An 18,809-nucleotide genomic window follows, 5' to 3' on the forward strand; every position below is an offset into this window, starting at 1 on the left:
GTTTATTTCTGATCAATTTTTAAACATTATTTGGTAAATATTTCATAACTGCAAATGAATCATATGTGAAGTCTCTTGAGTTTAATGAACAGCCACAAAACTCTTAGGTTAAAGCCATACAATCTGTTACTGCACAATTTCTACTCTTATCAAATTATTACTACTGATTTCTTTTTTGGTTATGTTTACATATATTGTGGAAGTTAATAGAACTGGACAAACCCAATCTAATTTTTAAAAGGCCTGGAATATATTCTATTATATTTTAGTATATCTTATTTTATGCATTGATTGACCCCTTTATGTTGTCTAATATTTTTATTTCTACACTTATTCACCTATACAATTTACTGACAGAGCTTGAAGTTGTATTTTTATTTATGACTGGTTCTATAAAAGGTTATTAATTTACATAGTGTATTTCACAATGCGTTTTGTCACAAATACATTACACAACAACCAATAGCGCAGTGAAAAACTAAACAACACAGCACTGTTGCCTGATCTTTTTGGTATCACATTATGCATCAGGAATTTGGTTATATCCTGCATTGCAAACATGTATACATTTCATAACTTAGTGTCATTTAAATCAAATGAAGGAAAATGGTTTTACAGTCTTAAAGAGTGAAAAGAAATCCCAAAGAAGATATTAATTTGACATGAAGAGTCACAGGGGAGGTCATGGCCAGAGAGCCAAATAGTCAAAATTGCATTTTCTGTACTTTCACCATCACCAGCAAAAGGCTGCATATTAGCCTCACTATAAATTGGCAAAAAACCTGGTAATATCTTGCGTTACACCATGTGCTTTTAACTTGAACTTGCATTTAATGTTTAAAGTGAATTTTATGTAAACTTGTTGCATGAATGTTGGGTGAATGTGGCACCTGGTACCTTTGCTTTGCTTGTAGAACTGATGTTTACTCAGCTATCCCTTGTTCTAATTGGAAATTGGTCAATTGCTGTTGGGCTGAACTGTTTTTGTCAAACACACAATTTTGGACCTTCCTTATTATATTTGGATCTGTTATAAAAAAACCCCACTTATTTCAGGAAAGGGACTGACACATTTTATTAAGTGAGAACTGTCAGCAGCTTGTTTAGTGTACAGAATTCCTTTATGCCAAGGGTTTCCAAGCTCAGTCTTGGTGTACCATTGCAGCTACAGGTTTAATTCCAACCAGTTTCAAAAATCAGTGAAGTACTTTTATGCCTCAATCTAATTGTTTACTTCACATCTTTTTATTTTCTTATTCCTTGTTCAGAAAAATTCTTCAATATATTTACAAAGAAATTCAGAAATTATTCTTTGTCAGTTAATAAACACTTAACTTTAATGATTTTTCCTTTAATCCACCTTATTTCTGTGGTATTTGCTCCTTAAATTGCACCCCAAATACTTACAATTAGTGACAAGCAGTGTAGACAAAGGTGCAAATGTTAAAAGTGAGACACTGCTACTCCATTTGTGTGCTAATTATTAATAAAAGGCTTAACTAAGCAGTCCTCAATTTCAGTCCAACAGACCATCTTAACTTAATGGCGTTAATCCAGAATAAATAAAATAGATTTGCTAATTTTTTAGGAAATATAGCAAGCATTTGTGTAGCTTTTGTTTTGCTTTTTAGATGAGAAATTTCACTAACACCTTAAGATTTTGCTATTTTTATGTTCTGGGCATTTAGGCTTTTTAATAAAAAAACTCACAAGTGAATGTTATACTGAAGCAGCTGATTCCCTTTTGTATTCTGGGTCATACGCACCTGCTCATCACTAATCGTCAGTATTTGAATACAATTAAGGGGGTGAACTCCCCAGGGAAGTGTGAATTAAAGTAAACTGAAAGTTAACATTTAAAGATATTACTAAAATGTGCACATTTCTTTTCGTTTACATGTCAATATACTAAGATTTGTGAATGCAAAAAAGAAATAGATTAAATAAACTATAAGATCATTTACAAGCAAGACTGAATCATTTATTTGTCAAACTTGTTAGAATGAAATCCCGCAGCCACAGCAGTACCACTAGATTCAATTTAGGAACGGTTTCTTTATGCCGAATGGTTGAAAATCCGTGATGCCGCGATCTTCATTAAAAAAAAGAACAAACTTGTCGACATTCGCCGAAATACGCTCAGAAATCTTTCTGGCTTCGCAGTGACAGTTACAATGGCGGAACACAAGGCACCACCTTGTCTTAACGAAAGAAATATGACAAGTTTACAACGTCTAACATAAAGCAATTACGACTCTAGAGGTGCTTTGCTTACCTATTCCGGAAGGGTGTTTGAGCAAAACTGTAAGACGGACACAAGTTGCTTTAGAGTTAGTACAAATAACATGTCAAATCGCATAACTTTGTGAAGTCAAGTAATACTCGCTAAACCGACGTGAAGTTGTTAGCCGCGGGATTAAATGTCAAAATAGTCAAATAAACCAGCCTTTACTCGTATTATCAGACTTGGGCGAGCTATCTCGCTTGTAAGATTGACACCAGAGAAGGCTGTGTTGTGTAATAGGCGGGTACACTTGTGTGCCGCTGACCACTCAGTGCTTTATTTCCTTCTGCTCATTTGACTGATTAGGCTACCATCCAATCCACGCTAAGAACATTCCTGCTTATAAAAATAGGGGCGGAGCCATTTTTGTTTTCCAGTTGCATACATCGAGCGCCACGATTGTAACTGCTTCCGGAGTGCAAATATTGGCAGTCGGACAGAAGGGCGGCGGGAAGTTTGGTTTATTTACGGTAAGGGGAAGCCGCATGATTTCTCCTCAGTACAAATGTTTCTTTATAATAAACAGTGCTAGTATTTTATGTGCATTTTTAAACAAGCGTATGGCACAAAGATATTTATATCAAAGTTATTTTTTTTATTTCACGTTTCCTTTGGTTGCATGTATTGGGCTGTACGTTCGAATTTCAACAAATCCTCGCCAGGTCCTTCAAACCTTTTCGTTTTACAGACTCCTTAGAAAGTTAAATTTTAATTGTAGTTGTTAGAGGTGATTGGCTACTATTTCTCAACTAACGGCACGCCTTAGCTTCTGTTTATTAATTCAGTGCATTCCTTTGAAAGTTGGCCTTCAATTACCAAATATGCTTAATTAGGAATGTTACTGTGCAAAGCCGCGACATTGATTGAGTGTGTTGTGTGTATATATATATATATATATATATATATATATATATATATATATATATATATATATATATATATATATATATATATATATGTGTGTGAAGACTTCAAAAAGTTGCTAGAATTTTCCTTATGTTAGATAATATAAATATTTTATTGAGTTTCGGAGCTTTTATAGAACCATGCATCCGTTTTTTCAAATGGTTAATCCACATTTATAAGGCATGGGGTGCTGCAGACTTTGCTATCAGCAAATGATGCAAGACAAGGACCAACCATGGACAAGGCACCAGTTCAACTGGAGGCCACAACTTGTCCAAACTAGGCTAATTTAGAGTTATTGGTCAACCTAATATATTTTCATGGAGCACGGAGGTAGCAGATTTTCAGATAGAATAAGGAAAATATGGAGACCAATGCTGGTCTATATCAAAAAATGTAAAAAAAAAAAAAAGCATTAAAATCTAATGTTACTCATGTCACATATTCCATTCGTCAGGTCATCTAGACCTATGCTTGCAACTGGCAAAATACAAGCGGTTTTTGATAAAATATTGTTAAACTAGCCGAAGCCCGCTGTAGCATACAGTGGTGTAAGAATAGGAATGGAAAACGGTGAGAAATGAATTCAGAAATCAAGAAATAAATACTTGAAAGATGCAGGTGTGAATAGGTGTTTTGGTGGTGATGACAGATAATGAGTTGAAAGATCTAACCCTAGAAAAAGCCACGTACAACTGACCGTGGCTGAAGACTGGTTGTTAGAATTATTGTGAAGAGTAAACAGCATGTGGGATATCAGGTCTGTGCTCCGGTCTTTGGGTATCCGACAGTGCATGTAGAATTTCAGTATATGTATATATATATATATATATGTATATATATATATATATATATGTGTTGTATGTATGTGTGTGTATATGTATGTATGTATGTATGTATATATATATATATATGTATATATATATATATATATGTATGTATATATATATATATATGTGTGTATATGTATATACGGTGGTGTGAAAAACTATTTGCCCCCTTCCTGATTTCTTATTCTTTGGCATGTTTGTCACACAAAATGTTTCTGATCATCAAACACATTTAACCATTAGTCAAATATAACACAAGTAAACACAAAATGCAGTTTTTAAATGATGGTTTTTATTATTTAGGGAGAAAGAAAAATCCAAACCTACATGGCCCTGTGTGAAAAAGTAATTGCCCCCTGAACCTAATAACTGGTTGGGCTACCCTTAGCAGCAATAACTGCAATCAAGCTTGCGATAACTTGCAGTGAGTCTTTTACAGCGCTCTGAAGGAATTTTGGCCCACTCATCGTTGCAGAATTGTTGTAATTCAGCTTCATTTGAGGGTTTTCTAGCATGAACCGCCTTTTTAAGGTCATGCCATAGCATCTCAATTGGATTCAGGTCAGGACTTTGACTAGGCCACTCCAAAGTCTTCATTTTGTTTTTCTTCAGCCATTCAGAGGTGGATTTGCTGGTGTGTTTTGGGTCATTGTCCTGTTGCAGCACCCAAGATCGCTTCAGCTTGAGTTGACGAACTGATGGCGGACATTCTCCTTCAGGATTTTTGGTAGACAGTAGAATTCATGGTTCCATCTATCACAGCAAGCCTTCCAGGTCCTGAAGCAGCAAAACAACCCCAGACCATCACACTACCACCACCATATTTTATTGTTGGTATGATGTTCTTTTTCTGAAATGCTGTGTTTCTTTTACGCCAGATGTAACGGGACATTTGCCTTCCAAAAAGTTCAACTTTTGTCTCATCAGTCCACAAGGTATTTCCCCAAAAGTCTTGGCAATCATTCAGGTGTTTCTTAGCAAAATTGAGACGAGCCCTAATGTTCTTTTTGCTTAACAGTGGTTTGCGTCTTGGAAATCTGCCATGCAGGCCGTTTTTGCCCAGTCTCTTTCTTATGGTGGAGTCGTGAGCGCTGACCTTAATTGAGGCAAGTGAGGCCTGCAGTTCTTTAGACGTTGTCCTGGGGTCTTTTGTGACGTCTCGGATGAGTCTTCTCTGCGCTCTTGGGGTAATTTTGGTTGGCCGGCTACTCCTGGGAAGGTTCACCATTGGTTCATGTTTTGCCATTTGTGGATAATGGCTCTCACTGTGGTTAAGCTGGAGTCCCAAAGCTTTAGAAATGGCTTTATAACCTTTACCAGACTGATAGATCTCAATTACTTCTGTTCTCATTTGTTCCTGAATTTCTTTGGATCTTGGCATGATGTCTAGCTTTTGAGGTGCTTTTGGTCTACTTCTCTGTGTCAGGCAGCTCCTATTTAAGTGATTTCTTGATTGAAACAGGTGTGGCAGTAATCAGGCCTGGGGGTGGCCACGGAATTGAACTCAGGTGTGATACACCACAGTTAGGTTATTTTTTAACAAGGGGGCAATTACTTTTTCACACAGGGCCATGTAGGTTTGGATTTTTTTCCTCCTAAATAATAAAACCATCATTTAAAACTGCATTTTGTATTTACTTGTGTTATATTTGACTAATGGTTAAATGTGTTTGATGATCAGAAACATTTTGTGTGACAAACATGCAAAAGAGTAAGAAATCAGGAAGGGGGCAAATAGTTTTTCACACCACTGTATATGTATATATATGTATATATGTATGCATGTTGAGGAGATTAGAAGGCTTAACGCGTGGCTCAAATCTTGGTGCAGGGTAGAAGGCTATAGGTTTATGGGGCATTGGGACTCCTTTTGGAACAGATGGGACCTGTTCCGCCGTGACGGGTTACATCTGAACCGGAGGGGCACCAATGTATTGGGGAGGTGTATGTGTAGGCTAGTCGAGGATTGTTTAAACTAGGGAATGGGGGGCAGGGAGTTTAGGACAGGCCAGATTTAGATCTATACATGGAAGAACAAACAATGGTGTAGAAATAAAAATGCATAGTAATGTAAATTTTAAGCAAACACGTAAAGGTAGAAGGATTAACACATTAAAAATAGCTTGCCTTAATGCTAGAAGTATCAAAAATAAGGTAAGTGAGTTGGAGTTGTATGTAGCAGAGCATAATTATGATATTATAGCAATAACGGAAACCTGGCTAAATAACAAAGATGGGGATGAGTGTAACATAGAGGGATACACATTTTTAGGAAGGATAGACAGAACAGAAAAGGAGGTGGGGTTGCTGTTTATGCCAAACAGGGTTTAAATGTAAGTCATCTTCAGTTGGATGATGAGCCCCATCTTAGTGAGGACATGTGGCTTCGCCTGGAAAATATTAGGGAAAAGGTCTTATTTTAGGAGTGTGTTATAGACCACCCAATTCAGACAGTAATTTCAACAAACATCTTTTAGTAATATCAAAAGGCAAGTTTACAGGGGATATTATAGTCATGGGGACTTTAATTATCCAAATATTAACTGGGATAACCTTACAGATGGAGGAGCACAAGAGCAGGAGTTTTAGAAGTAATCAGCGACTGTTTTTTAACACAGCATGTTAAAGCACCAACACGGGGTGAAGCCTGTCTGGATTTAGTATTCTGTAATAATCAGGATAGAATTGAGGGTGTAGAGGTGATTGAACCACTAGGGTCAAGTGACCATAATGTAATACAATTCTCAGTATTTTGTAAGAGTACAGATGCAAAGACTAAAATTGTTAAGTTGAACTTTAGTAGGGCTAATTTTGAGCAGATGCGACAAAGTCTAAGTAGGATAGACTGGGATAAGCTTTTAAATGTGGAGACAGTCGAGGAGCAGTGGAACAGGTTTAAAATGTTTTACATGTAATGCAGGACAGATACATACCTAAATTTGGAAGTAATAGGAAACTAAAAAACTCCACGATGGATTAATAAAGATTTAAAAAGAAGTTGCAAAGGAAAAACTGCTGTATAAGGCATATAAGACTAATGACTGCAAAGAGAACCGTAGCGTATGAGAAATGAGGGCAACCATTAAGAAGGATATCAGAGAGGCTAAAAGACAGTTGGAGAGGAATATAGCAGATAAGGCAAAGAAGACCCCAAGAGATTCTTTCAGTATTTTAGTAGTAAAAGAACAGTTAAGGAGGAGGTCAAGTTCATCAGGAATAGTAAAGGGAATTAAAAGATACAGACAATGAAATAGCAGATGCCCTAAACTTACATTTTTCTGAGGTGTTTACAAGTGAGCAAGTGGATAACCTGCCAGAGGTAAACACAACTACTAAGGAGGTACTGAGGGATTTGGAAATTGTAGAGGGAGAAGTGCTGCTCAGATTAAATAAGATGAAATCAAACAAATCACCAGGCCCAGATAATATTTATCCTCGTGTTCTTAAGGAGGCTAGTGAGTACATATATAAACCCTTGACACATATTTTTAGGAAGTCACTGTGCACTGGAGAGATTCCAAAGGACTGGAAAATGGCAAATATCATCCCATTATATAAAAAGGGTGACAGGGCAGATCCAAGCAACTATAGGCCAGTAAGCTTAACAAGCATCACAGGAAAATTAATGGAAGGAATTATTAAGGATAAGATTGAGCAACACATGGCAAGGACAGGAGTTATTCTGAACAGTCAGCATGGGTTCAGAAGAGGGAGGTCGTGTTTTACTAACATGTTGGAATTCTATGAGGAGGCAACAAAAGGATACGATCAAAGTGGAGCTTATGATATTATTTATCTGGACTTTCAGAAAGCATTTGATAAGGTGCCACATGAGAGGTTGGGCATCAAGTTAAAAGAAGTGGGAGTTCAGGGTGATGTTTTTAGATGGGTGCAGAATTGGCTCAGACACAGGAAGCAGAGGGTGATGGTGCGAGGAACCTCATCAGAACTGGCGATGTTAAGAGTGGTGTTCCACAGGGGTCAGTGCTAGGGCGCTGCTATTTTTAATATATATAAATGATTTAGATAGGAATATAAGTAACAAGCTGGTTAAGTTTGCAGATGATACCAAGATAGGTGGATTAGCAGATAATTTGGAATCCGTTATATCATTACAGAAGGACTTGGATAGCATACAGGCTTGGGCAGATTTGTGGCAGATGAAATTTAATGTCAGTAAATGTAAAGTTATTACACAAAGGAAGTAAAAATATTAGGTTTGAATACACAATGGGGGTGAAAATCGAGAGTACACCTTATGAGAAGGATTTAGGAGTCATAGTGGACTCCAAGCTATCAACTTCCCAACAGTGTTCAGAAGCCATTAAGAAGGCTAACAGAATGTTAGGTTATATAGCACGATCTGTGGAGTACAAGTCCAAGGAGGTTATGCTCAACCTTTATAATGCACTGGTGAGGCCTCATCTTGAGTACTGTGTGCAGTTTTGGTCTCCAGGCTACAAAAAGGACATAGCAGCACTAGAAAAGGTCCAGAGAAGAGCGACTAGGCTACAGGGGTTGAATTATGAGGAAAGATTAAAAGAGCTGAGCCTGTACAGTTTAAGCAAAAGAAGATTAAGAGGTGACATGATTGAAGTGTTTAAAATTATGAAGGGAATTAGTACAGTGGATCGAGACTTGTATTTTAAAATGAGCTCATCAAGAACACGGGGACACAGTTGGAAACTTGTTAAGGGTAAATTTCGCACAAACATTAGGAAGTTTTTCTTTACACAAAGAACGATAGACACTTGGAATAAGCTACCAAGTAGTGTGGTAGACAGTAAGACGTTAGGGACTTTCAAAACTCGACTTGATGTTTTCTTGGAGGAAACAAGTGGATAGGACTAGCGAGCTTTGTTGGGCTGAATGGCCTGTTCTCGTCTAGATTGTTCTAATGTTCTAATGTATGTATGTGTATATATAGTGTGTGTGTGTGTATATATGTAGATATGTATATATACTGTATATATATATGTTTATATGTGTGTGTGTATATATATATATATATGTTTATTTTCGTGTGTGTGTATATAATATATATATATATAATATATATGAATGACAGCAACACTCATAACAGTGACAAAACAGTTACATTGACAATCATGTTACATTATTTTTAAAATGTTTCCTTTTCTTTTATTCTTTAACACACTACTTCTCTGCTAAGCCTTGTTATTTTACTAGTATATATATATATATATATATATATATATATATATATACTAATTGTGCTTTAAAGTTTGTGAACCCTTTAGAATTTTCTATATTTCTGCATAAATATGACCTAAAACATTATCAGATTTTCACTCAAGTCCTAAAAGTAGATAAAGAGAAACCAGTTAAACAAATAAGACAAAAATATTATACTTGGTCATTTATTTATTGAGGAAAATACATTACATATTTGTGAGTGGCAAAAATATGTGAACCTCTAGGATTAGCAGTTAGTTTGAAGGTGAAATTAGAGTCAGGTGTTTTCAATCAATAGGATGACAATCAGGTGTGAGTGGGCACCCTGTGTTATTTAAAGAACAGGGTTCTATCAAAGTCTGCTTTTCACAACACATGTTTGTGGAAGTGTATCATGGCATGAACAAAGGAGTTTTCTGAGGACCTCAGAAAAAGAGTTGTTGATGCTCATCAGGCTGGAAAAGGTTACAAAACCATCTCTAAAGAGTTTGGACTTCACCAGTCCACAGTCAGACAGATTGTGTACAGATGGAGGAAATTCAAGACCATTGTTACCCTCCCCAGGAGTGGTCGACCAACAAAGATCACTCCAAGAGCAAGGTGTGTAATAGTCAGTGAGGTCACAAAGGACCCCAGGGTAACTTCTAAGCAACTGAAGGCCTCTCTCACATTGGCTAATGTTCATGAGTCCACCATCAGGAGAACACTGAACAACAATGGTGTGCATGGTAGGGTTGCAAGGAGAAAGCCACTGCTCTCCAAAAAAAACATTGCTGCTCGTCTGCAGTTTGGTGAAGATCACGTGGACAAACCAGAAGGCTATTGGAAGAATGTTGTGTGGATGGATGAGACCAAAATAGAACTTTTTGGTTTAAATGAAAAGTGTTATGTTTGAAGAAAGGAAAACACCGCATTCCAGCATAAGAGCCTTATACCATCTGTGAAACATGGTGGTGGTAGTATCATTGTTTGGACCTGTTTTGCAGCATCTGGGCCAGGACGGCTTTCCTTCATTGATGGAACAATGAATTCTGAATTATATCAGAGTATTCTAAAGGAAAATGTCAGGACATCTGTCCATGAACTGAATCTCAGGAGAAGGTGGGTCATGAAGCAAGACAATAACCCTAAGCACACAAGTCATTCTACCAAAGAATGGTTAAAGAAGAATAAAGTTAATGTTTTGGAATGGCCAAGTCAAAGTCCTGACCTTAATCCAATCAAAATGTTGTGGAAGGACCTGAAGCGAGCAGTTAATGTGAGGAAACCCACCAACATCCCAGAGTTGAAGCTGTTCTGTACGGAGGAATGGGCTAAAATTCCTCCAGGCCGGTGTGCAGGAATGATCAAAAGTTACCGGAAACATTTAGTTGCAGTTATTATGTAATATTCGATCATTTTCCTTAATAAATAAATTAACAAGTATAATATTTTTGTCTCATTTGTTTAACTGGTTTCTCTTTATCTACTTTTAGGACTTGAGTGAAAATCTGATAATGTTTTAGGTCATATTTATGCAGAAATATAGACAATTCTAAAGGGTTCACAAACTTTCAAGCACAACTGTAGGTCAGTATACCAATAGAACTTGATTAGGTACATCTACTTGAGTGACTGCATCGTTAACACAGTGAAGGCTTTTTACAGCTGCCAGGTACCAAAAGGTCATGTGTGAATGTGTAAGTACACCCTATTATATTCAAGGGTGAGTCAAAAATTATCCACATTCTGGCTGTAGAATTTATTTTAATCAACTTTCAGAAAAGGCAAATACATAATTTTTCAACATAATCTCACTGCTTTTCAGTGCACTTTGTCCATCTGTTAACAAGCTTTTATATTCATTCATTAAAAATGCTTTAGGCTAAGCTGTAAGCCATGAATGCACTGCTGTCTTCACCTCTTCATCTGACGTGAATCTTCTTCCTCGTAAGGCTTCTTTCAAAACCCAAGTCTGTCATGGATTATTGCATAGGCAGAGCCATGGCTGATTTGTGAATGATTTGCCACATCATCTACTACTGTCACTCTTCTGTTCAACACAATTATTTCACATGCATGCTCAGTGTTGGCATCAGTCATGGGGGTCCAGCTCCTTCTTCATGGATGACACTTCCTTGGACTTCTTTATCCATTCATGCACACTATTCGCGACAAAACACTTTCTCCATACTGTGCACAAAGTCTTCAATAAATATCAGCACCAGGCATACCCTTGGACCACAAAAAATGAATCACTGCATGTTGCTGTTCTTTAATGCAAATCACAAGTGGGGCGCCATTGTTTATCGCACTGCAGTTACAGATGTAACAAGTTCACAGTTGCACAGCACTGACTGGGGTGACAGAGACCTTGTACAGAAAGCACTGATAAGACAGTGCTGCCAACAAAAGTTCTAAAATATCCGGAGTGCGGCTAATTTTTGATTCGCCCTCATATAAAATAATGTTTTTTTATTTTTCTTTCAGATAAGTTTCGATATGAGGTAGTTATACTTGCTAATCTTTGTGCTAGAGAATTGCAACATGTTACATATTAACTAGTTTATAGAAGTAATAATTATACTGTACTATTCACAGGAAAATAATGACCCTATAATACAGAAGAAAAGTGAACAAGGCATAAAATAGTTCTGTGGTAAGAAATGAACTGTTGATGTAAAGGGCTTAGTCAGGGACTGACACAACTTGTACAGCATATGCAGATAAGAAGTTGGTCAAGTGATAGCCGATTACAATAGTGATACCAAGAAAAACAAATCAGAATCCTTGATTCATCTTATTGTTTGAAAGTTCTTCAGTTGTCAACAAGGATGTCATTTAAAACATTTTCATGACAAAAGACAGGATCCAATGGTTTACTGCTATTTCTCACTAATGGAAAAACAATCTGTCTTAATGGTTATATAATTATTTTGTGTATGTTTGTGGCATAAACTGGGTACATTTGAATACCACAGAATATTTGAGCATTATTACTGATCAAATGCATGTCTTTATGACAGAGTATTTGTTTTTCTTTCCATCAGATGAATGCTCTTTTTCGCCAAGGAATATTCAGTTTAAATTGAGTTGCCTCTCCAATCACTTTTCTTTATCCAATTGAGCAACTGGAGGATAGGTAGCATAAGCTAGTGGTGACTCTGTGCTAATTTACAGCAAGTATGGAATACAGTGGAGTTAACATGGGCTCAACTCCTTGTGCTGTTTTTTGTCCTTGATTTCATTTGATGTCTGTATAAGCTCAGACTGTTTGATGGCCAAAGGGAGATTATCTTACTACTGGGTATGTGCACTGCCCTAGTAAAATGTTTGCTTGGTGCTTATTACTAGAAATAAAGCATATCAGACATAAGAAGGAAAATACAAGATTTAAGGAAATATGACAAGTGTTTAAATCCATATTTTTTCCCAAACAATGCAAAATATTAAACCCACATAATCATCACACATTCAGGACCAAAGTCTGAGATTCAGAATTACCCCACATCCGTGTTTACTTGTGGTCAGTCTGTAAACATTTAATTAAGTATAATGAAAATGTACCTCTGTAATCATAAAGAGAAAATGAGTTTCTTGACCAAACTAGCTTATGCTAGAAACAAATATGACTAAGTTGACATTTCTATGCTGTTAGCAGTCTCACTCATTTGACTATTAAGAACAATGTTTTTTGTTTTGGTGGCTTGATGTCACAGGATCTGATGTAGCTGTTTCACAACTTTAAGAACCTAGGTGCAAGTTTGTGCTTGTAAACTGTGTAGTTTACATGTTTTTCCAGTTTTCTTTATTGTTTCTTCTCAAATACCGAATGCATCCAGGTTAGGCTTATATGTTACCCCAAATTGGTCTGCTTTGAGTAAGTGTTTGGGAGCTTGGGGTGGGGTTTTTATGTGTGTGTGGCTTGCAGTGTACAGCCATTTTTGCTGATCTGATATATGCCCCCTTCTGCCATGGGCCATGACACCAGTGATTCTATAACGGGCTGAATGGAGAAAAAATGTTGTTTTTTTTGCATGTGGTGTTGTAATGGATTAATTTAATCCAGTATTTCCTTCAAACTAAAGTGTTAATTTTGTACATTCAAATTGCTTCAATTACTAAAAATAGTCTTTTAACAGCTATTAGCCATCAGTGTACCAAATACCAAAAATAAGGAACTTGTGATTTATTATCCAAAAAAGTCACATTTTACTATTAGTACTGTTTTCAAACAGGATTAGCTAATAATAAATCTAAATTGGTGGCTTTAAGTGTTGAATTGTAACATATGTATTATTTAAACAGTGTTTTACTAGTATTGATGCTATATTTTAAATGCTTCATTTTTTTATTACACACTGATCCTACAATAGATTTTTATACCTATGTTATTTTTATTTTATTTACAACATATTGGAAAATGCTTTAACTTTTGTTTTCCCTTTCTGCCTAGGGGCCACATAAGGCAGTCTGTTAATATGAGCAGTGCACACCTGAATGAATGGCAGAAGCGGTCCATTGGCATTACATCTGGCACCTGGAAACCTGAACAGAAGGCAGATGCCTACCGGGCAAACATTTTAGACATCCAGTATGCATGGGCAAGCGGAGACCTCTCAGAGGGTGCTGCCAGGAGCTTGTTCAAGAGGTACGCAGAGAAGTATTCAGCCATTGTGGATTCTGACAGTGCAGAGACTGGGTTGAATAACTATGCTGACAGCGTCCTGCAACTGGCCAGGTGTCAAAGGAACAACAGCGACAAGTGGGAATCCTCCTTAACGCAAGAAAGTGTTCTGAAGCTAAAATGTGTGCAAGAGATGATTGAAGTGGGCACAAAAAGCAGGAATTCCCTCGTGGCACCAGCTGATTTGAACTTGATAGTTGCTGGTGAGGTCAGTGCTAATGCGAATGAAAGGCACCTGAAAGTTGTCTCTAGTTGCAACTCTAAAGGTCTTGCATCTAAAAGTGGAAGTTGTGCTGTAACCAATGTGTATACAGATAGAAGACCACCTGTTCAGAAGCCTTCATTTAATCATTGCATTGGTGCTGCCAGTGCATCTGGCTTATTCAACAGTAGCTCCTCTGTCACTGTAGAAACTGCCCCTTCAGTACTTACAAACCAGGAAATGCCAGGTTCTTCTTCAGGCTTGAGTCATTTTGGGTCTGGACTTACTCACCCTAATGTCGCACAATCAGCAGTGTCCCAGCATTCCAACTCAATTAAAAGGAAAACATTCTCCAGCACATACATTGACGAAGGTACTAATGCTCCCCAGCCTTATAATACCTTCGAGCAGGGACATTCTGTCAGTCATGGTGGGGTCAGAAAGAACACAGAAGAGAACAGTATGTCTAGCTTCCGGACAGCAAAGGAACAATTGCTTGTAGAACAACATAAAAAGAATGGCAACCAGCCTCAACGAATGCCTGTGATGTCTTCCTATGGAGGGACAAAAAAATCCTTGGGAGCTAGCAGATCTAGAGGTGCTTTTGGAAAGTTTGTGCCACCAGTGCCCAAGCAAGATGAGAATGAAGGTAGAGGCATGATTTCAAAGCCTTTAGGTGCAGCTTCTGATTTGACCATTCCAGTTGATGAGCGACTAAAAAACTTTGAGCCAAAAATTATTGAGCTTATCTTGAGTGAAATTATGGATCATGGTCCCCCAATTACCTGGGATGACATTGCTGGACTAGAGTTTGCCAAAGCCACCATTAAGGAGATTGTAGTTTGGCCCATGTTGAGACCAGATATCTTTACTGGGCTTAGAGGACCACCAAAGGGCATTCTCCTTTTTGGTCCTCCTGGAACGGGTAAAACATTAATTGGCAAATGCATTGCATGCCAATCTGGAGCAACCTTTTTTAGCATCAGTGCTTCTTCACTCACTTCTAAATGGGTTGGTGAAGGTGAGAAGATGGTTCGTGCTTTGTTCTGTATTGCCCGCTGTCACCAGCCTGCTGTCATCTTCATTGATGAGATTGATTCTCTCTTGTCTCAAAGAGTAGATGGTGAACATGATTCTTCTCGCCGAATAAAAACTGAATTTCTAGTGCAGCTGGATGGGGCTACCACCTCAGCTGATGAAAGAATTCTTGTTGTTGGAGCTACCAATCGGCCTCAAGAAATTGACGAAGCAGCAAGGAGGCGGCTGGCTAAAAGATTATATATTCCTCTGCCAGAAGCTTTGGCTCGTAGGCAGATTGTAGAAAAGCTGATGTCTCAAGAGAACTGTCAGCTTGAAAAGAATCAACTTGAGTTGATCATTGAGCAGTCAGAGGGTTTCTCGGGTGCTGATATGACCCAGCTCTGTCGAGAAGCTGCCCTAGGTCCCATTCGCAGCATAAAAGTCATGGATATCTCCACCATTACACCTGATCAAGTCCGAGCCATTGCCTACTGTGACTTTCAAGATGCTTTTCGGACTGTGCGACCCAGTGTTTCTCCCAAAGACTTGGAGCTGTATGACACTTGGAACAAGACCTTTGGCTGTGGTCATTGATTAATGTGGGCCTTGGAAGTTCATAAGCAGAAAATCATTTTTAGGGTTCCCGAATCATTAATATTTATTTATTTAACCTGCATATTGTTTGCTTAAGACTCATTAATAAACATAGAAAAATGGATTTGATGTGTGAGTTGGTGGCTGTTGGAGGTTGAGTATTCCTTGAGTGATGGGCATAAATCGGTCAGGTTTGTTTTTGAAGTTCATAAGTAACTGTCCCGGGGCTTTTTCACTATAGCCAGAGGAGAGCAGTTATCTCAGATTCTTGTGTAAGTCCCTGCATATTTAGATGGCTTAGTGGAGGATATGACTATAGTAGCTTTTGCATAAGCCCTAACCCAAGAAGCATCATCCATGCACAAGTTGGTAAACCTATCCTCCGACAGAGTCTGGAACTTGCAGGCAGGGAACAGTGATGTAGTGGGTGAACATGGAGAACAATTAAAGGGTGAATTATTATGATAAATAAGATAAAGCAGAATAGCTGCCACATCAAGTAGTACACAATTGTTTCTGGTGACTGTATGGATTGGTGCATTCAGATCAAATGTATCTTGTTCTTCTTCCTGAGCCTCTTCAGTATTTGTAATAAATGTGTCTTTACTCTTTTTCCATTTGTTTAAGTCACTGTGTCTGTACAATTTCACACTATTTTGATTTCTGAAATTTTTGTTTTAACAGATGAAGGAATTTATTATGTCTTGAAATCAAAGGAGATTAATATACAAATATAACAGGGACTTTGTAGGATGTCCACAGCAGAGTACTTTAGTGTCAAGAATTTTTTAATTTTGGGAACCAAATTTGAAAAGTATATTTTGTGCTGCAAATATATTTAATATAAGACTATCGCTACATTTTCTGTTGTTTTTCAGCTGCTCTCTAGATGGCAGTATATAGTCTTATTGTTTATGGTCCAAGTGGTGACATATAACATTATGCATTATACACACATGCTCATTCTGTTAAATTACATTACTAAAATTTGCTTACTGTTGATAATTAAGAATTCATAATAGTCAATGCATAGTTCAATTGGAAAAAAAGAGTATTTGGGGCACAGCATTTAAAATAATCACACAGCTTTTATGTGTATATTTTTCTTCAGCAAAACACAAGTATGGTGGCACAATGGTTGACATTACTGCTTAGCAATTATACAAGTCTGGATTTAAATCCCATCCTGTTCAATTTGTGAGGTTTTTCTGGTTTTTATTTTAAAGACTTCTGATGTAGGTTAATTAGTGATTCATATTCATATTTTACTGCCTGTTGGCAGACTGATGGAAGGAAATGTATATTGCAGTAATAACTAAATTGGCAACCCACCTCACAGTAGTCAAAGTATATACTTTTTAATAAATATATCCATGCTACATTGGCTCTCTCATAATCTTGTGAAGATAACAAAGACTGTTCTGGCAACACTAAGCCAAAAGGTAAAAAACTGTCCCTATATAATCAATTAGAAAATGGATGGATCACTATCTTATGTCTGTTTTTGCACCACTGCTTTACTTTGGGAAGATACCTGGTAGAGTTCAGGAATTTGGTACAGATTTTCCTTCAATTCCTTCAGAATTGGGGAAAATAGTCCAAAAGAAGCACCAATGAAGGCGTGGATGAAGTTGGGGAAGGTGACATGAAGCGAGTGATGTCTAATGAATCCCTAGATTGTGGTGAGTGAGCAAGCGACTGACCTAAGTAACTCCAAATATGCAGATTAAACTAGTTGTGTATGCTAGAACTTAATAAACTTTATGTATGAATACTGGAATCAACAGTCTCAGTCCTGAATGGCTACCATTCCCACGGTATCCGTAGTCTGAGCAGAAATCGAAACAAAAAAAGTATATACAGAGGGTTTTGTTTTAAGCAGAAATTAGCTGTCAATTAACAGATTGAGATTGTTTACAATCAAAATCTGCTGCCATTATAATCCTACAGGCCTGGAACTGAAGTGCCTCCTAATTTGAAACAATGTTTACTACCCTCTTCCTTTCAGTAACTGACAGTTTTTGAACCAATCATTAATGATGTAATTAATTTTTGTGCATTGCTTTTCACAACAGATTACTTCAGTAGACTGCTCATATAGTCCGTAGATAAAGTAACAATATACAGTAATCGGTAAACTCTGTAAAACTTGCAAAAAATGCTAAAGACCCAGGTTAGTATATATTGGTCATCCTTGATTTTTGTTTTTCAGTCTTAATGGAAGTGAAAGATTTTGAAACCTGTGGTAGTATGAAATCTGCCTCTTTTTTCCCCCATAAGTAGTCACTGGTCCATTCAAAAGCAATCACTTTTCAGTTGAACAAATAAACAAGAACATAGTTATAAACTAATGGGAGAAAGATGTCATGAAAATGTAGGCATTAGCACTTGTCAAATTCTATAATTCTGAAACAGGAACATGGCTCTAAACATTACAGCAAATTGAAATCATGGTCAAAGGGCTCAATCACCAAATTTACTCTAATACATCTGCTTAATTGTAGGCACTGCTAGGCTGAACAGGCCCCTTTTTTGGAGACTAGCTGTTTGGAAAATTTGGGCATGGTGATAAGATCTGGTCAATCACATGGATAAGGAGAGAGCATGACACAGGCAATATAAATACACCTGTGGTAAGATGTACAATGGTTTGTTTTTTTGAAATTGAAAATTAAACAATGAATGGTTTCTGTGAGAGAAATTGTTGGAGATTAAACAGCAGGAGCTCCATTCAAACTTTGGAAACTACTAAAAAATTTGTAAAGAGTTGTAGAGGAGGTCTGGGTGGTACAGAATGGGCAGTGCAGTAGAAACGCCCGCCAAAGACATTTTAAGTTTGTGTTTATTTTTTTAGGATGATATTTATCTATTTGTCCTCTGTGGAATGTCTTCTTGGAGGACTATACTGTATGTTGCTGTTTTTGTTTGTGAAAGAAAAATGAGATTGGCATTTAAACTACTGTTGCCATTAACCTTTAAGTATTTTGTATATAAACTGCTCAAAAAAATTAAAGGAACACTTTGAAAACATTTCAGATCTCAATGGGGAAAAAGAAATCCTCCTGGATATTTATATTGATATAGACTGGGTATGTGTTAGGAACGAAAGGA

At 37.2% G+C, this 18,809-nt stretch overlaps 1 protein-coding gene across 1 annotated transcript; it reads left to right on the top strand.

Moving 5' to 3' along the window:
- Window positions 1-2,647: 2,647 nt before the first annotated feature.
- fignl1 (fidgetin-like 1) lies at window positions 2,648-16,440 on the top strand. The gene is made up of 2 exons (XM_039737320.1): window positions 2,648-2,754; window positions 13,652-16,440. Exon 2 carries the CDS (start codon window positions 13,677-13,679, stop codon window positions 15,696-15,698), a length of 2,022 nt encoding a protein of 673 aa, XP_039593254.1. The 5' UTR covers window positions 2,648-2,754; window positions 13,652-13,676; the 3' UTR covers window positions 15,699-16,440.
- The last annotated feature ends 2,369 nt before the right edge of the window (window positions 16,441-18,809 follow it).

Source organism: Polypterus senegalus, chromosome 15 (genome assembly GCF_016835505.1).
Source record: "Polypterus senegalus isolate Bchr_013 chromosome 15, ASM1683550v1, whole genome shotgun sequence".
Taxonomy (NCBI): Eukaryota; Metazoa; Chordata; class Cladistia; order Polypteriformes; family Polypteridae; genus Polypterus; species Polypterus senegalus.